Genomic DNA, 23,331 nt, shown 5'->3' with positions numbered 1-23,331 from the left:
ATTTCAGCCTTCTCCTTCCCAGATGACCCGGACCTTTGGCAACAACTCCCTCTATTGGTTCATTGCACTATTGTTATACTCACTGGGCCCTTCATTTGTGCTGCAGAGATTCACATTTACTGTGTTGTTTTTCTGTTTCCGCAAGAAGAGTGTAAATTATTCAGGCACAGGTTCTTACTTGTATCCCAAGAACTTAAGACACAATGGATGCTTAGTTAAAAATAATTAGTGATGGTAAAATATATCCTCTAAGGTTAGTTCCTGTTCTGAAATTGCAAAAGATAGCTTAAGTTCTGACTGCTGTGATGAGTGAGTTACTGCTTTGGCAGAGTTACAGATATGAGCCATTCCCTTTTCTGTGACTGTGCACCATAAATAAATCTTTAGAGGCTCTGCCTCAAGAGTAGAAATGTTTAATTCCTGTCTATGCTTGACTTTCCCTCTAGGTGCCAGGAAAAGCAAACAGATGTTAAGCTGGCCTTCCTGGTAGTTCAGTCTGTATGCTGTGGATTAAAAAAAAAATCTGCTGTAAGTATCTTTGGCCTTGAAAAAGGTCATTGCTTGCCTTTCCTCTGTGTTGAGCAGTGATTTTTTCAAACTCTTTTGCACAAACTCCCTAATACTTAAAAAAAAAAAAAAAGGAAACTGAATCTATTTGCACATTTAAAGCTCTTCCTAAATTTAAATATTGGCAAGAGATACAATATCCAGCATAGTATAAATACTGGTATTTTAAAACAAAACATGCTTCATTATATAATCGGTGTAGTCTACATACCATAGAAATTTAGTACTATTATCTACATAAAAAATACATGAAGGTTTTTAAAATTCCTTTTTCTCCTTCAACTTGTATTTTTGTTGCCATTCTCCCACAAAATTTTATTCTAATACAGTAGTCCCCTGTTATCCATGGTTTCAGTTATCCAAAGTGCAGTAACAATAATGTATTTTGAGAGAGATCACATTCATACTTTTATTGCAGTGTATTGTTATAACTTCTATTTTTATTAGTTTTTGCTGTTAATCTCTTACTGTTCCTGATTTATAAACTTTATCATAGATAGCACAGGAAAAAACATCAGGTTTGGTATTATCCGTGGTTTCTGGCATCCTGGGGGTCTTGGAAAGTATTCCCTGTGGATAAGGGAGTACTACTGTACAGCAAAACTCCACCACAGTGCCTAGGTAGGACCCCAAAAAATTGAGTTGTGAAAATGTGGGGTCATATTATTGGAAGAAAGTGAAACAAATATTTTAGTTTGTACTGTTGTACAAAGATACAGAAGTAAAGATGGTGAAACTTATTGTTTCACCATCACTAACTGACCATTCACTAAACTTAGAAAGTCCTCATGGTGACATGGCAGTCACTCTGGCTGCCACCATCACCACCTGCCATCCTCAGAGTAGCTTACAGCTTTCAGCTCCTGTGTTTGAGCACAGTCTCTGGGCTGGAGTATAGGAACCAATTTCACTACACCCAGTTTTCATCTTGTAGCTTGTTGTCATCAGGTTTTACTCTATATTTTTATGCCTGAAAGTCATTGATCATATTATCATACATCTTTGCAACAAATGTATATACATTTAAAATAATAAATGGCTGAGCATAGTGGCACACAACTGTAATGCTAGCACTTTGGGAGGCTGAGGTGGGTGGATCACTTGAGCTCAGAAGTTCGAGACCAGCTTGGGCAACATGGTGAAACCCTGTCTCTATAAAAAATAGAAAAAACCAGACCAGGCATGGTGGCACAAGCCTGTAGTCCTAGCTACTTGGGGGGCTGAGGTAGGAGGACTGCTTGAGCCCAGGAGGTGGCGGCAACACTGAGCAGTGATGTATTTATTTATTGTGACCCTAAGGAAGTGTTAAATTTCTTCTATATTTAGTCACTTGCATAATGGATCAAGATATAGTCCACTTTTTTGAGATTAGATGAAATGTAAAATTTTTGGAAATTCTTTAATGAGATAGTGTTTTTACAATTAGTTGATATATCTGGATTAATATGACACTGCTAGAATGAAAGAGAGAGTCCAGCATCAATTCTTTGTTTCTTTCTTTTTCATTTCTGTTTAAATACTGAAAGCCCCTACATAGAGAGGAATGGAAGTTGCTTTACCTAAAAGCCTTTTACTCAGTTCTTTTATTTCCATGACAAAAAAATCGCATTGTGATCTGTCACCTGTGATGATAAATCATTCTTCAGCTGACAACATGATTAGTATCTTGTTTATTTTTGCTGAAAACAGAATTTTGAAAGCTGCCTAACTTTTAGAAGTGTTTTTTTACTTAGAATTACTCATTTTCATATTTGGGGATGTAAACCTAAAGGGCTCTACCAAGACTATAAAATGATTATTAATTGTTTACCTGTTACTCTTTAACTTAGAAAACCTGTATTTAATTCAGTATATTCATAAAGGGTTGGGAAAATCCAACCTGTTGCTTTTAAAACACCTTTTTGGATATAATAATCTTGGTACAGTTAGTGCTTTTAAATGTATTTTTGTTGTATGTTTCGTCAGAGCCTTGGAACACAGATTTAATCGTTCAATTCGTGATACATGTCCATTATATAATGAAATTAAGCAAAATATCCATTTCATTAATCAGATTGGACTGACTTTTTCAGACAAAAGCCTGACTTGAAAATTCAAGTTGTGTTAGTGTATTTTAAACTTACAAAAATCATTAAAAACCATTACAGAACACCTTTTGTAAATGATTAGTGATAAGTCAAGATTTAAAATTTCCCTTATTTGTAACTAGTGACAGTCATCTGTGGGAAGAACAAGTTATTTAGGAAGCAAATAGGTTGATAAAAGGCAAGATATTCTTTCAATAAAGGTGTGTATGTATATTGAACTAAGGTGTTTGGCTTTTGGTAGATTTGGGAATCAAAACTTAATGGTATCACATTTTTCATATGGAATGTTATCCTACTAAAAACTAACTGGCAGCTGGCTAGAACCTAATTTATTTTCTATTAATAGGTAGTAAATATTTCTCATTTCATATGATACAGTAAATTGACATTTGACTGTATTTGGAGTAAATATTTCACGATATGATTGTGGTCAGTTTTTTAATTTTTTGTAATCAGTTTTGTCTATAGGCATGATGAATTTATTCAGTGCATTATGAAAATTCTGATAGTTCTGAAAATTATTCCAAGTACAATTAAAATATTCAGCATCACTAAACTTTTTTTGTTTTGACTATCCAAGAGTATTTTTCTTTCCAGTCAATGATTATTCTGTGGATGAGTTTTTAAATTGTTGAAAAAGTGACTTACAAGAAAAGCTGTTTGTAGCATTCAGTATTTCTTACCGATGGCTTGCTGCTTTTTGCTGATGGGACCTCCACCAAGAGTGAATTATTTCTTGGCAGGAATCTTAGAGAAGGAAATGGCCAATTTGTTCAATAAAAATCATTACTTTCACTTTACCACATATTCACATTTTGAATATCCTAACAAGTCCATATATCCCCATTCCTAAATCCCCCTTTATAGAAGTTTAGAACAGGGAAAGTCACAAAGCCCTAAGTCCTTAAGCTGACTTGAGGAAACTTTCTGGGTAGGAAGCTTCTGCTTTGTCCTCTGTCTTCACTATCGCCGTGGGGCAGCACTGCCAAGTGAGCTGGAAAGGTGAGTGGTGTCTTTGTTTTGTAGAATGGAAGAAATAGTGTGGATGCCATGGTTTTGCTTTTGTTAGAGGAAACTGTATGAAAGCTCAGAATTACCTTAAATTCCAAATTAAGTAGGTCATCCTGTGAAATTACCTTTGCTGAGGGAGCCTCTAGAAAGTTTCGGGGTACCCCTAGGGTTAGACATATCCCATATAAAGACCTTTAGTCCAAAGTGTTGAAAATTTCTGTTATTTTTCTATGTTCATAAAACATTTTCATTGGTAATATTATAATGTGTGTGTGCATGTGTGTACACATTTGATAAGGTTCTTTCTTATACTTAGGACTTCCTTAGTGAGCACTGAGAAAATGAGCGTAGTCTCTTATAGTGGAGAATAGAACACAAACCTGCGCCTGCCTCATTAATGTCAAGAAGACTCTCCATCAGCCCACCAGCACTGAGCTGTTTGAGTTTCCTTTGATAATGTCAGTAACACCTGGGTTGGCATTATTCTCACCTCAGTCTAGTGACTCAGTCCTGGGCCATGCTGAAATTGCGTGCATACTAAGTATAGTATAATGAGACAGTTTTCAGTACAGATAGCTGAACCCCCAATCACTTGCTCTGCTGAGTGTTTTAGTGATTACATGGCACTTCTGCTAGCTTGCCTAAAATTCATAAAGAGTACAGTGAGGATGCAATGAGTATGACTTTCGTTCATTCTGTATGTCTGGTGAGAAAAATGTGGGAATTCCAAGCAACAACTTAGTGATGATTCAGGAGATTCAGGAAAGACAGGTAAAATAGAAAGAAACCTTAAGTTGTAAAATTTATGTTAAATCCTACATTCTGTACGATAGGCAACTTCCTGGTATTCTCCTATTTAGTGATTTGGTAGGAGAGTAGGAGGGGAAACTTAAAAATTAGGTATGTTGCAGAATACATGTTCTTTTCATCAGCACATGGAACATTCTCCAGGGTTGACCAGATGTTAGGACAAAAAACAAGTCAAAATAACTTTTTAAAGATCGAAATCATATCAAGCATCTTAATCTGACCACAATGGAATTAAACTAGACATCAATAACAAGGAACATTTGAAACTGAACAAATACGTGGAAATTAAACAACATGCTCCTGAATGATCAACGGGGGAAAGAAGAAATTAAGAATGAGATTTAAAACATCCTTGAAACAAATGGAACGGAAACACAATGTACCAAAATCTGTGAGACATAGCAAAAACAGTATTGAGAGGCAAGTTTATAGCAGTACATGGTGACGTCCAAAAACTAGAGAGATTTCCTTTTTTTTCAGATTGAGTTTCATTCTTGTTGCTCAGGCTGTAGTGTAGTGGCATGATCTTGGCTCACTGGAACCTCCGCCTTCGGGTTCAGGCAATTCTCTTGCCTCAGCCTCTCGAGTAGCTGGGACTATGGGCATGAACCACCACGCCCGGCTAATTTTGTATTTTTAGTAGAGATGGGGTTTTGCCATGTTGGCCAGGCTAGTCAAGAACTCCTGACCTTGGGTGATCCTCTCACCTCAGCCTCCCGACTGCTAGGGTTACAGGCGTGAACCACTGCACCCAGCCAAGAGATTTTAAATAAACCATCCAAAGTGTACCTCAGAAAACTAGAAAAGCAAGAACAAACTCACCGGGGGAAATAGTTTAGATGTAGTAGAATAAGATAAGCATTAGGAATTTCTCAAGGCCAAGGGAAATCTCTGTACAGAGAAGAAAAGGAACTTGGGGCTGCATTGCCAGAACGCCCCACCCAGTGTGTTTTGTATGCTGTGTCCTTGGTCCTCTTTGCAATAATTTCTCCCTGTGGCACACAAGGTTTCATCTATTCCCATCTCTGCAAAAGGTTCCTAAAATCTATTGGCCTGACCTCTCTTTTGAGTTCCAGTTTCCTGAGTAATTTCATAGGTGTCACCAGCGTTTTAAGTTTTATACATTAAGAAACAAACATGCTTATTTCCTCACCTGCTACCGTCTCTCCCACCTCCAACACACAGCCTATGCTTGTGTCACTCAGGTTAGGGAGCATCCTCCCATCATACTTAAATCTGCCAGTTCCCTATTCTTTGGGGGTGATTACAAGGAGGTAGTGTCATTTGTCACATTGTAAGCATTCTGGGGCTTTATGCCCCGAAGGAAGCCTGGATGCCACCGACCTTTGTATCCAGAATGAAAGTTAGCTAACAAAGGTGGAGGGAAGTGTTATGCTTTGAGGAGGTAATACCGATTGAGCATCCCTAGTCCAAGAATCAGAAACGACCCAAAATCTGAAGGTTTTTGAGTGTTGTCATGATTTTGGATTAGTGATGCTCAACGACTGAGTATCAATATAATGCAAATATTCCAAGATCTGAAAAAATTCTAAATCTGAGACATTTCTCGTCCCTAGCATTTCAGAGAAGGGATGTTCAATCTGCACCTGCTTGAGTCAGCTTCTCTGCGTGTTCCCATGAGTAAGACCGTATGTCCCCTGGCACATGCTCTGCAGTCTGCAAGGCTCTGGAGAAGAAAGGTATGGCCGTTCCCTGGCAGTTGACACTTCATCTCTGCCATTGGAATAGATTGTATTTGATTCTACTCTTATGTCTAAGTGCATCCCTTTAGGTTTCTAGTCTTGGAACCATGCTTGACTGTGGAAGGGGTTCACACTCTGATTTATTTTTAAGGTGTTATTTCTACTTATTCATGTATAATTGATGCAAACCATTCCTGACATACTTTAGAGCACTTGGGACTTCTTGAAACTCCCACCTTTAAGACAAGCGATGAGTGTGTTTTTGTGTGGCTCAGTTATGTAGGTGATATATCAGGGAGAAACCTGTGTATGGAACACCCTTCCCCAACCACTCAATTTCAAGCCTGGCTTTTGTGACTCAATTATGAATAATCAGAGCTGTGACTGGACTCCATCATTCTGTCTTAATTTGCACATTCTCAGACCCAAGCTTGTGGGGCTAGGCCTAAAACAAAGAGCCCAGAGGAAGCTGGGATTCTTTGGAGTTCAGGAATGTCTCTTATGGAAGATGGGGATAATCATGGAGAAATCTTTTCATCATTCATGACAGGCAAATGAGATGCAAATAGGCCTAGATTCACTTTTGGTAGTAACTTTTAAATAGATCGTTGTAGAAAATTATTCTGTATTTGGTATTCCATGAGAGGTTGGGCAATTTTGGAAGCTTTTTAAAAGTTAAGTCCAGTGACACATTATCCATAATTGTATTGTTTATTGGAGATTTTATTATTTTGTTATTTTTTATTTTTATTTTTGAGATAGAGTTTTGCTCTTGTTGCCCAGGTTAGAGTGCAGTGGCACTATCTCAGCTCACAACAGTCTCTGCCTCCCGGGTTCAAGCAGTTCTCCTGCTAGCCTCCTGTGTAGCTGGGATTACAGGCATTTGCCACCATGCCCAGCTGATTTTGTATTTTTAGTAGAGACAGGGTTTCTCCATGTTGGTCAGGCTGATCTTGAACTCCCGACCTCAGGTGATCTACCCACCTCATTCTCCCAAAGTACTGGGATTACAGGTGTAAAGCCACTGCACCTGGCTGGAGATTTTATTTTTATTTTATTTTTGTTGGAGACGGGGTCTCACTATCTTGCCTAGGCAGAACTTGAACTCCTGGGCTCAAGCCACCCTCCTATCTCAGCCTCCTGAGTAGCTGGGACTACAGGCTATAATTGTATTGTTTATATTCAACAAAGAAATATTTACTGAATAATTCTAATTGAGAAAATAAGGCATAAGCTGGGAAAGATAGTTAACAATATAAAGCAAGTTTCGAAAGAGGCCTACAGTGTAGCATGATGTTTAAGGCTATAAGAGATTGGAGTTGGATCTGGGTTTAAATCCTGGTTCTGAGACTTACTGATGGTGGGACCTCAGCAAGTTACTTAACCTTTATGAGCTCCCAATTTTCCTTGCAAAACTCTTTATAGCATTGTCGTAGGAGTTAAATGGGATATCGTCTGAATCATGCCAAGTGAATTATAGGTGATTTGGTGAGGGTATCTTAGAGGAAGATAAAACGTCTTCAAAATCCATCGTGGTGCAGAAGGATGGCCTTGTTAGCGTGGCATGCTGGATGCAGGGCAACAAGTCTCGAGCTCCTTAAATTTTCTGTGATTAGGGAATAAGTGATCCCAGATCCTGGAATGGTGTTGAGATTGTTAAAAGAAGGAAGGTGGCTTTGGTGTGGGAATAAGGAGGATGGGAGGAACAGAAGGGAAGCCAGGGGCCAGGTCAGCAGACACATCACTGCATCAGTTCAGTAGGAGAGTTCACACTGGCCCCCATACAAGTAGATCTAGTTACCAAACTGCCAACTACCCATCATCAAGTGGAGATGATGGAGAAATAATTGCAATCCGTGATATAGCCAAAGTACACAGAGGACAGTATAGGAACAGAAGCAAAGCTTAGTGGACCAGTGACTCAAAGAGGGCTCCTTTGAGTGGAAACACAAGCTAAGCCTTGAAGGACAAATCAATGCTGTTAGAAAGAGAAGCAAGAGTTTACCAAGCAGCAGAAACAGCATGTTGAAGACATAAGAACACAGGAACATAAAATACGACTGGATTCTCCAAGGTGGTCTTTTCCCATTGGAGTTCTGCTTTTCCTCAGTGAGAACATAGAGATTCTAAACCTGTCCTTGACTCTCACCCTGACCTGCCACACCTGCATGATCTTGGCTAACACTGAGCCAGATTTCACATGGTGAGAACTGTTCTGAAATCTTGTCTAAGAGTTCTGATCATGAAGCTCTTCAAGTAGTAATATTAGATTCAGCGCTGAGCTGGCTTCTCAGATTTCCACTAGACTGGTTCTACAGCCAGTGCTCTGTAGGGTAGGGACTTCCCCAACCCACTCTCGTGTACTTGCACTGAAATGAATTGCTCACTTCAGCCATATAGGTCTAGCCTCCACAAATAGATAGCTTAACAGGCAGGTTCTCATTAGACTTCAGTAGAAAAGTTCATGGATACCAAAGACTTCTGTTTCAGTGGCTCTCAAGTCTCAGCCACTAGGGAGGCCAAGGCAGGAGGATCACTTGAACCCAGGAATTTGAGATCAGCCTGGGTAACATAGCGAGACACCTATTTGTGTTAAAAAATAAATCTAATTTATCATCAGACCCTATAGATGAATTTTTTGGGGTTTTTGTTTTTGTTTTTGTTTTGAGATGGAGTCTCGCTCTCTCACCCTGGCTGGAGTGTAGTGGTGTGATCTCAGCTCACTGTGACCTCCGCCTTCCAGGTTCAAGTGATTCTCCTGCCTCAGACTCCTGAGTAGCTGGGATTACAGGCAAGCACCACTGCGCCCGGCTATTATTTTTGTATTTTTAGTAGAGATGGGATTTCACTATGTTGGTCAGGCTGGTCTCGAATTCTTGACCTCAAGTGATCCACCTGCCTCAGCCTCCCAAAGTGCTGGGATTACAGGCATGAGCCACTGCACATGGCCATATCTATAGACGAATTTTTAATACAGAGTCCCAGACCCCACTCAGAGATTCTAGCGGGGAGAGCTGGGCCTGTGTTAAAAAAAAAAATTGATTAAAAAAATTAAATTAAAAAAAAAACAAATTCCCACAAGTAACTCTGATCCTCTGACAGATCAGGAGACTGGCGGTGAGGACGCCCTCTGGGCCATCAGCCATCGCCATTGGCCCTTGCTGTTGGAGTCTGACCAATTGAAGTTTTTTTTCCTGAGAATCGGTTCTGAGAGTTGCTAGTCCTTCTGAGCACATCTCTTGAGTGGCAGTGATGACTCTGCCCTCTGAGTGACAGTAACATTTCTCCCTGCAGCCTGGCAGTAAGAGCCAGTTAGCAGAGAGACATTAGGAGCACATATGCGAGGCTGCCAAGAGGAGATGAGGCAGAGAGGCCCTGATGCCTCTCCAGTTCCTGAGGCCACACTGCACATGGCCACACTCCTCTCTTTGCTTCCGTGAGACACTCCTTTATTTCTATAACAAATTCCCCTTTCGGGCTAAGGCCAGCACAAGTTGGTTTCTGTTACTTGCAATTAAAGAGCCCAGTGACTACGACTCTTACTAAAACAGCATCTCTAAAGAACAATGAAGGCACACACTTTAAACGCTAGGTATGAAATACCAACTTTCTCCCCAAACAACTCTGGACATGGGCTCTAGCTCAGGGAGGGGGGAAAAAAAAAAAAGAAAAGAAAAAAAAACACTTTCACTGTTGAGTTGTTTATGCAGCCGTTAGCTTGGTACAAAGAACATCCCCTTATGAAAAAAGAAATTAAAGATGCTAGGAGATTGGAATAAATGAAAGGAGGCAGTGAAAGCTCCACTCTTACAAGCAGGGCCTATATCAGCCTCTCCATGGGAAGAGGAAATACAGCCAATTTTGTGGCACCGATGAGCTCCAGGCAGAGCCAATTTCACTCATGCTGATCTCAGCCTGCACCTTCTGCCTCACCCTCCTAATCAACCTGAGGCTGGCAGAGGTCTGTGAACTGGACTGAGATTTTTGACCTGTTAGGTTTTAGCATACGGTAGAAACAATCAATGCTGCTCAGGAAACGAATAAAGCACAGCTGTTCCCAAAAGGGAAAACAGGCAAGCTGTTCTTTCCCAGAAGGAGTATTCCTTGCCAAGCCAGTATGCCCCGAGGGTCTTCCTACACAGGGCACTTAAATATTCTCCTACTTAGGAAACACATTCCAGCCTCTAGCCACCACCCCACACCTAAAAACCAAACAGACACATTTATCCAGCTGGGAGACTGGGAATTTATAGCAGTGCCTTTTGGGTGGGTCAGTGAGCTCAGTTAGTGGTGGCTTATTCCACTGATCAGCCTGCAGCCAGAAGGCCACTTAGGCTGAGCAGCCCTCCTCTGCTCACTCCTGTGGCCACAGAGTGGTCCCTGGGCCCCGCCAGCCAGCTGGCTGGCAGATGCCTGTCACTAGGCAGTGGGAAATAGGCTGCAGCAGTTCTGAAGCATAAAATGTCACCTGACCAGCCTGGGCAACATAGCAAGATCCCCATCTCTACAAAAAATGTTTTAAAAATTATCCAGGCTGATTTTTACACACCTGTTCTACAGGTACACACCTGTAATTCCAGCTACTCAGGAGGCTGAGGTAGTAGGATGGCTTGAGTCCAGGAGTTTGAGGCTGCATTGAGCAGTGATCATTGTACCACTGTGTTTCAGCCTGGGCGACAGAGCAAAACCCTGTCTCAAAAAAAAATCCCACCCAAATACAAACATTGAGTCCATAATGTTGCTACATGCCTGACATCATGGCCTTCAGATGATTTCCTAGGATTGTAAGGATCTGCAGAGCATCCTAGGAAAAGCCTGGGCAGGGTGGCTCATGCCTGTAACCCCAGCACTTTGGGATGTCAAGACAGGAGAATCCCTTGAGGCCAGGAGTTCGAGACCAGCCTGAACAACATAGTGAGAAGTCGCCACTTCTTCCATCTCTACACAAAAACGTGTGTGTGTGTGTGTGTGTGTGAACGTATGTGTGTATATGTGTGTGTGTGTGTGTGTGTGTGTGTGTGTATATGTGTGTGTGTGTATATATACAACTGAGTGTGGTGCACACCTGTAGTCCAGCTACCTGGGGGGCTGAGCGGGGAGGATTGCTTAAGCCAGGAGTTTGAGGCTGCAGTGAGTTGTGATTGCACCACTGTACTCCAGCCTGAGCAGCAGAGTGAGACCCTTTCTCTTAAAAAGAAAGAAAACAAGAATGGGGCCTGTGTCTGTCCCTACTCTCACCTTCAAACAGAGCAGTTCCGCCTTTGCCTATTTAGTAATTGGGCTTCCTATCATTTTGTTTGAATAAGGGCTTCATAATTGCCAAAGGTAATTGCTCACGCTGTGTGTTGGGGAGCATGAGTGTACACATGCCCACCAGGCACCATGCCAGGTGTTTCAGATGCCTTGGCTTGATTCCTTCAAACAAGTCCAAGTGGGAGATTCCGTTATTATGTCTACAGCACAGTTGAGGAAATCAAAGTCAACTATCTTGTCCAAGGTCACAAAGTCAGTAAGTGGGAAAGCCAGGAAATTGAACCAGCTCCCTCAGACTCTGCAGCCTTTCCTGCCATTGTCCTCTAGGAAGGGTCACAACCACCTGAGTGAAGAAAAGCAAAGCCCAGTCTTTCTCTAAAGCAACTGTTCTCAACCTTGCCTGCACATTGGAGTCACCGAGGAAGCTGCAACCAGTGCAGATGCCAGGCTGTTGCCTCTGGAGGCACTGATTTACTTCATCGATCTGAGAGCAGCTTGGGCATAGGGATTTGTGTCTTTAAAGACTGAAAATCACTGCATTAGAGAAGCAGTGATGGGAATTCAATAATTAGAATTACATGTCAGCACTGATACGAGGGTTCAAGATAGGAACTTTTCTCCTGGCACATAACTCAATGTATGTTTGAAAAAGTGTCCTTAAGAAGAAGAAAGCCAAACTCCTCCTGCAGCTCTGGTGGAAAATGGAGAAGACTTTTCCTTTCCTCCATCTCTCCCAGGGCCTGGTGGCGTGAGACGCTGCCCAGCTGTAAACTGTGAGCACTAGGTGATCACTGGTCACTCTTCTGGTGGGGCCGGCAGAGAACAACTGATGTGTGAAGGAAGCAGGGAAGGACATGGGAAAAAGGTCCAGTAGAAATCAAGGCCCACTGTCATAATTCTGTCCTTTTTCTTTGAGACAGGATCTTGCTCTGTTCCAGTCCAGGCTGGAGTGCAGTGGTGCAATCAGAGTTTGCTGCAGCCTCAACCACCTTAGTTCAGGTGATCCTCTCATCTCAGCCTCCTGAGTAGCTGGGACCACAGGTACATGCCACCACTCCTGGCTAATTATTATCTTTTTTATTTTTCGTGGAGATGGGGTCTTGCTATATTGCCCAGGCTGCTCTTGAACTTCTGGGCTCAAAAAATCCTCTCACCTCAGCCTCCCAAAGTGCTGGGATTACTTTGAGCCACTGCACCTGACCATCATTCTGTTCATGAACCCAGTCCAGGACCAGGATAGGTAGAAATGAGTGAGATGTAAACTCAGTCATCAACATAAATGTCTGAATGCCATCTTTAAAATGGGCAGCCAGGCACAGTGGCTCATGTCTGTAATCTCAGCACTTTGCGAGACTGAGGTGGGCAGATCACCTGAGGTCAGGAGTTCGACACCAGCCTGGCCAACATGGTGAAACCCCGTCTCTTCAAAAATTAGATGGGCGTGGTGGCAGGAGCCTGTAATCCCAGCTACTAGAGAGGCTGAGGCAGGAGAATTGCTTGAACTGAAGAAGCAGAGGTTGCAGTGAGCTGAGAGTGCACCACTCTACTCCAACCTAGGGGACAGAGTGAGACTCCATCTCCAAAAAAAGGGGGAGGCAAAATTAATGCAAAAAAAAATTCACTTGAAAAATACGTCAAGTGTTGAAATATGGATAGCATCCAACAGGGCTAAGATTGGGGTAAGGGAAGTGAGTTGAGTCCTGCAAGTATACTCTTGGGTCCTGTCTTTATTTGAATTTTGTGGATTTTTTTGGCATTAATTTTGATTTTTAAAAAATATTGCATGAAAATAGTATTTTTCTTAAATTGGTGCCCCACTGTAAGTCTCAATTAACATTCCTTTAGGCGTTAAAAGAGTTAAACAGCTTTTGACTTGTTGATCCTTCTACATTGGGGGAGGAGACATCTCAGAAGCACGCTCTTTTTGAAAAGTAACAGAATACTAGGCCTCCTCCCGTACCCACCCCCAAAAAAGAATACCAGGCTTCCCAAATGCCAAATGGGATTTCTGCATCAAAGAGAAGATGTCAACGGAGAGATAACCTAGTCATTCAGAGGCGGCAGGTGAGGGGAGAGGGACAGTGGACAGCCATGCACAGAGAAGGCAGATTGAGTGCATGATCACCAGCTCATGCCAAGGACAGCCTGTAGAGTTCCTGTCTCTGGATTCATTTGGCTGTGATGAGTTCTAGACCTGAACATGTACCTCTCCATCATACAGGATTACTCACTGTTACCTTGGTAAATCAATCTGTTTAACCTTCAGCTCCCTCGTCTAAGACAGAACTAATACTATGACCCTCACAGTGATGTTTTAAGGATAAATGAGGTAGAATATATATAAAGTACTTTTCAGAGTGCCTGGTACATTCTAAGTGCTCCAAAAAAGAAAGAAAAAGAAAAGAGAGGAAAAAAATGACAGGTATTTATACCTTTCTATTAGATTTTTCTAGGTCAAGCCCGGGCACAGTGGCTCACGCCTGTACTTCTAGCACTTTGGGAGGCAGAGGTGGGCAGATCACTTGAGGTCAGAAGTTCAAGACCAGCCTGGCCAACATGGTGAAACCCCGTCTCTACTAAAAATACAAAATTAGCCAGGCATGGTGGTGCACCCTGTAATTCAAGCTACTTGGGAGGTTGAGATAGGAGAATCACTTGAACCTAGGAGATCGAGGTTGTAGTGAGCTGAGATCGTGCCATTGCACTCCAGCCTGGGTGACCAGAATGAAACTCTGTCTCAAAAAAAATAAAAAGATTTTCTATGTCTGTTCTAGAAGCTTTAGCTTCTTACCTGAGTCCTCATTAGGAACATTTCACTACTCATTGATAAGTCACCAGAGGGTAGGCCAAGCCAGTGAGCTTTGATGCTTGTTAATGTAAAATCTGGGAAATTATCACTAAAATGGGTCAGAGTTATGGAAGGAATGGAAGAGTCTGGATTCTGATCTCAGCTTCAGGACTTGTTAGCTGTGGGAACTTAGGTCTAGCCCATCACAACTCTGGGCCTCTTTCTTCTTTAAGCAATAAGAATAACAATATCATTCCTATTGCTCTTTTATTGTGGGGATCAAAGAGATAAGGCTGCAAAAGTGACACAGGGAAGCACCTTCAGATGGAAATGAGCTTTGTTAAGGCGTTGTTCTTTCAGTGGGCTCATTTTTTTTTTTTGGCCTAGGCTGGTTTGTCTGGTTCTGATACTGAAATTTAATGCTCGTTGGAAGTGGATTCTTTATTCTGGACTTCTAAATGATAGCAGAAAGAATTAGCTGAAAGTCCAAAACTTGTATGAAATGAACTGTAGTTATTTGCTAAATTATTATTTAAAGTGGGTATTAGAGATATTAATTATATTAGTTTCCCATACGGAACTGGAGGCATTTAAATATATATAATATATATGATAAATATTTTATGTGTGTGTGTGTGTGTGTGTGTGTGTGTGTGTGTGTGTGTGTGTATGAAAAAGAATTTATTTCTTACAGCATGGTGGCTGAGAAGTCCACAGTTGAGGGACTGCATCTGGTGAGGGCCTTCTTGCTGGTGGGAACCCTGCAGAGTCCTGAAGTGGCTCAGGGCATTACATGGTGAGGGGGCTGAGACTGCTAACATGCTCAAATTGGAGGTGTATTTAAGAAGCACAATTAAGGGCTGGGCATGGTGGCTCATGCCTGGAATCTCAGCACTTTGGAAGGCTGAGGCGAGCAGATTGCTTGAGGTCAGGAGTTTGAGACCAGCCTGGCTGGCATGGTGAAACCATGTCTCCACTAAAAATTAGCCGGGCATGGTAGCATGTGCCTGTAGTTCCAGCTACTTGGGAGGCTGAGGTGGAAGGATGACTTGAACCCAGGAGTCAGAGGTTGCAGTGAGCTGAGATTATGCCAGTGCACTCCAGCCTGGGTGACAGAGTTGAGATCCTGACTCAAAAAACAAACAAAAAAAAAAAAAAAACAAACACAGCTAAGGGAAACGCCTTCCTTTTGGTCCTGCCTAGAACCACTTCTTTCAGTTTTCTAACTTTGTATGTTTAGATCTTTGTAAGTGTCCTATGTAGTTACACATTTTCCTTAAATATGAGTTTGAATGATCACTTCCTTTTCTCAAGCAAATGCACTCACTTATTTTCAGTCATTTTGAGTATAATTGCTTAAAATTCAGACTGTAACTGCAGAGGCATTTTCTAGCCATCCTTAGAGGGTGAGTAAGGTGTAAGGATTGAGACTCCAGGCTCAGATGCCATGCTACTAAATAAGTGACCTTGCTCTGTTAAACAGGGGCATGCCAGACCAGATCTCATAGGGTTGTAGTGAGAAATGAAATAATTAATGTTTATAAGTGCTTAAAATTGTGCTTAGTGATTAATAATCACTCAGTAATTGTTAGCCATTATTGTATTGACCCTATTTGTGTTAACTCTTATTGCACTGGTCTGCACACGGCTGAAACTTGGGGCTTGGCCTCTACGAAGATGTTCTCTGTGAGTTTCAGCTACTGCTCCTAGTACGCTTCCTGGCAGTGTTTTTTTTTCTCTCTCTCTGCTCGATTTCTCGGCTTTCTTCCTTTCTTCAGTGTCAGTGGAAAGGATTAGACATTTTTTCCCCCAGTAAATCCCCTTTAAGCAAAACTGAGTCAGGTGTCTCTTGCAAGAGCTGGACAAACTCCACTAGTTTGGGAACAGTCACTTCTTATCCTTGTGCTAATTGATTGAACTCTCCAAGAGCGCTGAGTCTTCTGGGATTCTTGCAATGGCTTTCACTGACACAAGCAGCATTCTGGGTAAGCAGCATATACCACTGTTAACCAATTAACGAATCAAGAAACACACTAAGTGTACACACATGGAGGGGCATCCTTTGCACACAGAATTGGGGCACAGTTGGCAAGGAGGTTAAATATGTTAGCTTCAGGATGCATTTAGGGAAACTGCAATAAAGAGATTTACCCAGAAAACACATTTCAGAACTATGGTATAATACAAAATATGTTTGGTCTTTATCGCTGACTCCTAACACTGAGCATCAAAGACCCTTGGAAATTTCTGAGTAGTTGGAATGTCTTTTGTTAATCATGAATCCTTTCTGATCATACTAAGTTTATGCTAATGAGGCAAATCAAGGTGGGCCCTTAAATAGTTTTAAGAGAGAGGCTGGCCACACTACAAAGACCAAGCTTATGATTAGAGGGTTGGAACTTTCAACTCTAGCCCTCAACTTCTGTGGAGAGGAAGGGAACTGGAGATTGGGTTCAGTCACTAGAGGCTAATTACTTAGTTTAGTTTTTGTTTTTGTTTGAAATATAGTCTTGCTCTGTCACCCAGACTGGAATGCAATGGCGTGATCTTGGCTCACTGCAACCTCCACTTCCTGGATTCAAGCGATTCTCCTGCCTCAGCCTCCTGAGTAGCTGGGATCACAGGCAGGTACTACCACACCTGGCTAATTTTTGTGTTTTTAGTAGAGATGGGGTTTCACTGTGTTGGCCAGGTTGGTCTCAAACTCCTGATCTCAAGTGATCTGTCCACCTTGGCCTCCCAAAATGCTGGGATTACAGGCATGAGCCACCATACCCAGCCAATGGCTAATGATTTAACTGATCATGCTTAAGTCATGACACTTCAATAAAAACTCTTGAGTAACAAGCTTCCAGGAGCTTCTGGGTTGGTGAACTCATGTTGTGCTGGGAAAATGGCATGCCCAGAGAGGGAACGGAAGCTCCACACCCCAGCCACCAGCCCCATACCTGTCCTACGCATCTCTTCCATTTGGCTGTTCTTGAGGCGTATCCTTTATGTGAAACTTTATGTGAATCATAAAAACAGTGCTTTGATGAGTTCTGTGAGTCACTCTAGTCTATTGCTGAACCTAAAGCAGTCATAGAAACTCCTGAATTTGTAGTCAGCCTGGTAGAAGTTCAGGTAGCCTGGGAACCTTACTGGCACTGGCAGTTTTGTGGGACTGAGCCCTTAATTTGTGAGATCTGACAGTAACTCCAAATAATATCAGAACTGAATTGTAGGACACTCAGTGAATGTCAGAGAATTGATGTTGAAACCATAAGAACTTTGGAGGAACTGGCTGTAAGAACTCTATTCTGAAAAGTAGCAAGTCTTCTATTGCCTCTGGAGAACCACGTTGTAACCCTGGATGACAGAGTACAGTACTCTCTTTTTCTGCTTTCTTCCTCTCTTTGGTGATATTCAACAGATTGATTGGAAGTGAAAGGAAATATGTCTGTGATGGGGGGAGAACAACATCCTGTGGCATTCCAAGTTTTAAGGCCTGTTAGGCTACTGGGTGTGATGATGAACTCTCATTTCCACATTCACATATGAAGTTGATCAGATTTGTGATTTATTCTGCTGAAATTCCCTAGAGCTGGTCCAGCTCTTTTACCATGTAAAGGCAACATGATGGGATTGGGTATGTCAAAAAAATATATACTGTAGTGGGAATGGTGTTTTAGAACACATCTTAAATAACCTATTTTTGGACTTATCTGTATGGCAGGCTCCCACTAGAAAACGGTTGTCGGGCCAAATTACGCCCATCAAAATACATCAATTATGTACCCACTTAATCCTATTCTTTTGCACTTTTTTTGTAGAATTCAGCTTTACTTTTCTACAGATACGTGTGTTCTCTTTTTGTACTTCTATTCTTACATTTTTGTTTCTATTTATTATGTAATTGGAGTGAAGATTGCAAGGACAGACTGGGTGGTCCCTTTCCTCCCCATCTAAAGGTCATGGCTGACACCCCTGTAAAGAAAGACAGGTTACCAAGAAAAAAGCACAACCAATTTATTTGATCATAGTTTCACGTGGCATAGGAGGCTTCAGGATAAAGACTCCAGAATAAATTATCCATGTTTACATTTAGGTTCAAGGAAGCAGGGACAGCCATGTAGAAATGTGATTGGGCCAGGCACCGTGGCTCACATCTATAATCCCAGGACTTTGGGAGGCCAAGGGGAGCAGATCACTTGAAGCCAGGAGTTTGAGACCAGGCTGGCCAACATGGTGAAACCCCATCCCTACTAAAAATACAAAAATTAACTGGGTGTGCTAGCAGGTGCCTGTAATCCCAGCTACTCAGGAGGCTGAGGCAGGAGAATCACTTGAACCTGGGATGTCGAGGCTGCAGTGAGTGGAGATCGTGCCATTGCACTCCAGCCTGGGTGACAGAGCAAGACTCTGTCTCAAAAATAAATAAAATAAAATAAATACATCATAAATAGAAATGTGATTAGATAAAAAGGGTATGAACTGTTAAAAGAACAACTTCAGCTGAATTAAATTTAACAGAATTTAATTGAGTAAAGAACGATTCGAGAATCAACAGACTCCTGAGCCAGAGTAGGCTCAGAGACTCCAGCACAGCTCCTTGGTGGAAGATTTATGGACAGAAAAAATAAAGTGACATACAGAAAACAGAAGTGAGACAAAGAAACAGGCAGATTGCTTGTAGCTCGGTGTTTGCCTTATTTGGATGCGATTTGAGCAGTTGGCCACATTTGATTGGCCAAAGCACAGTGATTGGCACAAGAGTAGACTCTAGTCTGTTTACAACTCCATTTAGGTTTAAGTTCATGATGTACAGAGAACCCTTTAAGTCAGACTTAAAATATGTTAGGACAGAAATTTAAGCCAAACTTGATTTAACAGAGCTGATGGTAATAAACTGAACGGGGAAACCTAGCCAGGCCTGCCTGTTCAGATTCTTCTTGGCTCTCGGTTGCAGCATTTCTTCTTCCCTGGTGTAGGGCATGACCCCTCTGGAATGAGAGTCTTTATTTATGGCCAGCTGGTACATTGAAAGGTGGAGGAAGATGAGAGTAATATATTATTTTTTTGTCACCCAGGCTCAAGTGCAGTGGTGCGATCTTGGCTCACTGCAACCTCCACCTCGCTGGTTCAAGCCATTCTTGTGCCTCAGCCTCTAGAGTAGCTAGGATTACAGGCACCTGCCACCATGCCTGGCTAATGTTTTATATTTTTAGTATAGAAAGGGTTTTGCGGTGTTGGGCAGGCTGATCTCGAACTGGCCTCAAGTGATACTCTCGCCTCAGCCTCCCAAAGCCCTGGGATTACAGGCATGAGCCATCGTGCCTGGCCAAGACATTAACATTTTTAGGCTTTATAGCTGGCTTCAAGGGAAAGGGGTTCTGGTTTCTATGACCCACCTTGGGGAAGAGGAGTTCTAGTTTCTATGGTTTGCCTCAGGGAAGAATGAGGGGCAAGACACAGAAAGGCAGGGGAAGATCAGAGAGAAACTTCACCCCTAAGGCCTTCACTTTGAAGTATCACTTTCTGAGCTCCAACATTGTTACTCTGGAGATTAATTCCTACACATCCCTCAGAAGCTCTGGGATCTCATTGGGTGCCTCTGTGCTATGGGTTCCTGATGCTAAGAGGAGACGTCACAAAGAAGAATTTGGAAATGCAAAGGTTTCTGTGCCTTGGAGCTGTGATCCCCAGCTCCGATGGAAGTGGAAGACACTCTCTGTCTCTGGGGATTGGGATCAGATGGATGGGGCACTCCCTGAAGTCAGAGAACCCAGAATCCAGGAGCACAGCTGTGTTCTGCTCCTACCTCTGTTTCTATTTGACCTGCCTTTTCCTCTACTCTGTTGGAGTAGGGAGTTATATAGCATGATACTAGGGCTTTCCCACATTGGTAAACTATTAATGAGTCACTAAAAACAGTCAAGTTGATGAGCCATGTATAGTTTGCTTGTTCTTATGGCTAGTCATGTATGTTGCTTTTACGTTTTGCTTTTATAAATGTATCTGTAAATAAAATGTTTGTCCATAAAGATGCTTCCACATTTAGGGTAAATTTCCACAAATTAATTTCTGAACATCTTCAGCCTTTTGGCCCATTTTTCAAATAAGTTCACAAAGGGCTCTGTTTTCTAAAGGTCTAAAGGTGCATTTTTTGGTTCCTTTGCCAGCATTATTATAGTTTTTAAAAACCTTTACTAATGTTGTAGCTGAAAAATGGTTGTATTGATTTGGTAAATGCTTTTTTGATTACTTTTGATATAATCAAACACTTTTGATTACCCATCAATTTTGACTATCCCATCAATTACATGGAAATGGTTTTCCCATGTAATTTTGGCTTTTTCTCTTTTTTTGAGACAGAGTCTTGCTCTGTCACGCAGGCTGGAGTGCAATGGAGAGGTCTTGGCTCACTGTCAGCTCTTGTCTCCTGGGTTCAAGCGATTGTCCTGCTTTAGCCTCCCAAGTACCTGGAACTATAGGCAGCGCCACCATACCCGGCTAATTTTTATATTTTTAATAGAGATGAGGTTTCAACATGTTGGCCAGGCTGGTCTCAAACTCCTGACCTCAAGTGATCTGCCTGCCTCGGCCTCCCAAAGTGCTGGGATTACAGGCCTAAGCCATCACACCTAGCCTCCTGTTTTTGTTTTTGTTTTTTTGTTTTGAGACAGGTCTTGCTCTGTTGCCCAGGCTGGAGTATGGTGGTGCAGTCACCGCTCACTGCAGCCTTGACCTCCTGGGTCAAGTGATCCTCCCACCTCAGCCTCCCAAAGTGCTGGGATTGCAGACGTGAGCCACTGTGCCTGGCTCCTGTGTACGTGTTAGCCACTTCTTTTTTTCAGGTGCTTTGCCCAAGCCGGGGCTGTGCTGCCTTACACAATTTGTAATTGCAGAATGAGACCCATCAGGGATTGGCAACAGCTTCAATAGTCACCTGGAAGACCCAGCACGTAGCTCACAGACCCAATCACTTTCGAGTTTAGACATCACAGTTGTTAACTAGTTTGTAGTTTGCAAAACAAGTGTTAGGCATCTAGTCATTTGCTGATTCATCAAATATTTCTTATGGGCCCTGTATGTGCCAGACACCGTTTTAGGCACAGTGAAAAAGACAAAAATCCCTCTTTTGATGGACTGTACAATCTAGTGAGGAGAAGAAGAAAGTCAACATCCTTAAGTCTGTTGTCAAATAAATTAAAAGATGTTCACTGCTTTAGGAAAGTGAGCATCAAGGGTGGGGGTGGTTTGGAGAAAACTGGAAGGTGAAATCAGCTGCAGAAGTAAAGTATGGTCAGGGCAGAGCCCAGCGAGGAGGTGAGACAGCCCTGGGAGCTGCCTGGAGACACTGTGTCTGGCAGAGGCACCAACCATGGGCAAGAACAGTAGGAAACCAGGATGGCCGAAATGAGGCAAGCAGTCGGAGAAATAGGAGTTGATGTCAGAGAAGTCCAAAGGGTGGATCTCATAGGGCCTTGGGGGCTGTTGCAAGCATCTGGGCTTTCCTAAGGGTGAGATGGAAGGACCAGAAGGTTTTCAGCCACAAGAGTGTTGAGATCTATCTGGCATTTGAAAAGAGTAGCTCTGGCCGACTGCTGCATTCAAAACGGACTTAAGGGGGTCAAAGGCAGAAGGAAGTTAGAGGAGAGGGCGGAGCAGACAGACTGCTGCATATTACCCACAGCCCTGACGTGGCCCTGGAGCTGGTCAGTGAAAAGATCCAGGAATCAGTAGAGTTGATGGGATTTCCTGATGGAGTGAATGTGAACTGAGAGAAAGGGTGGGGCCACAGGCAGTTTCTATTTAAGATCTTATAGGTAGCTCTGTACCCCATGGTTCCTTAACTAATGTCTGAGCATTTCCAGAGTTAAACCAGAAACACATTTACTCATGGAGCGAGCTCCAGGTATGAAGGCCATGAGAACTAATCCCTCCCACAAGAACTCAGAGGGGCAATGGTTTTATTCATGTTAATGAGAGGATGAATAAAAATGAGAATGACGTTGAGATCTTCATATATTCCTGTTTAACATTTTTTTCTCTACACGTTTAGAGAAACTTCTGTAGTACTGAACTACAGAAATGATCCCTGAAAGTATCTTCTGTTTAAATTTACTTAATTGAATTAGTTATTTCCTATCTTGGCAACCACGTGTGGATCTTATACAAGATTTATGCCTGATGTCTTTGCTGTTGTTGTTAGAACAACTCAGCAAAATAAAATTCCAGTTCACCATTGGACAACATTGTTTCACATATCTGTCAAATAGGCAAAATAAATAATATACAGCAGCTTCATAGATAGATCGATTGATCGATCCATCTTTTATCTTTGGCCTTTTTAACAGTCTCATGCAAACCAACTACCTATAGTACAGCTAACTGCATATACAAAAAAAGTTACTGGAATGCTCAGAATAAGATTGTTTAGTTGTTATTTCTGCTTCTTTCTACGAGGTTTTTTTCTCCTTTGAGGTGCTAACAAACTTGATCACAAGTAAAGTCAGAAGTAGGATAGAGGATGAGTAGGAGGCTGGTTTGATCGCCTGAGATCATTAAAAATGGCTGACTCCTGACAATATGCACAAAAATATAAAAGGAAACTAAAAAATATGAATAAATCTCCTTTTAAAATTACTTAAAAAAAAGAGAGAAAAAAACAGGTCCTTGGAAGTTTTGGTTCTTTTTTCCTCTCCTGTTGCAAACTTGTGTTGTGATTTTGGGCGGGCGGTGGAGAACGTGTCACCAGCAGGTGGCACTGCCTGTGGTGGCTGGGCCTCTCTCTCCATGAGCCTCTCTCTCCAAAGTGACTCTCTAGTTTCTGAGAACAGGTCTTGGCAGCCTTTTTTTTCTTCACCTTTTCTGCTGTCTGGTTATCCTCCTGCTCTTCTGCTTCATGATATCAACACCACCATCTTCTTTATCTTCAGTGCCCTGTTTGCCACCAGGGGCCTTAGCTTCTTCATTCACCTCCACCCTCTTTCCTGCCTCTATCTTCCTTCTCCTCCTCCTCCTCCTCCTCCTCCTCCTCCTCCTCCTCCTCCTCCTCCTCCTCCTCCTCCTCCTCCCCCCCCACCCCGCCCGCCACCTTCTTCCTCTCCTTCATCCTACTCATTGTCAG

General features: G+C 42.2%; 1 protein-coding gene and 1 pseudogene across 3 annotated transcripts in view; one reads left to right on the top strand and one right to left on the bottom strand.

Moving 5' to 3' along the window:
* LOC141580845 (uncharacterized) overlaps window positions 1-23,180 on the top strand; it is a 30,070-nt gene extending 6,890 nt beyond the window's left edge. For all 3 annotated transcript variants that reach the window (XM_074383917.1, XM_074383918.1, XM_074383916.1), the window contains 2 exons: window positions 447-528; window positions 6,053-23,180. In XM_074383917.1, the coding sequence (XP_074240018.1) occupies window positions 447-528; window positions 6,053-6,199 (229 nt within the window). In that variant the 3' untranslated portion in view covers window positions 6,200-23,180. The remainder of the gene's footprint in view (window positions 1-446; window positions 529-6,052) is intronic.
* Window positions 22,153-22,315, bottom strand: LOC120360634 (small nucleolar RNA U3; annotated as a pseudogene).
* Window positions 23,181-23,331: the final 151 nt, after the last annotated feature.

The sequence above is a fragment of the Saimiri boliviensis genome, chromosome 13 (genome assembly GCF_048565385.1).
Source record: "Saimiri boliviensis isolate mSaiBol1 chromosome 13, mSaiBol1.pri, whole genome shotgun sequence".
Classification (NCBI taxonomy): Eukaryota; Metazoa; Chordata; class Mammalia; order Primates; family Cebidae; genus Saimiri; species Saimiri boliviensis.
Note: the sequence above shows the minus strand (reverse complement) of the source record. Positions and strands in the feature narration are given on the sequence as shown.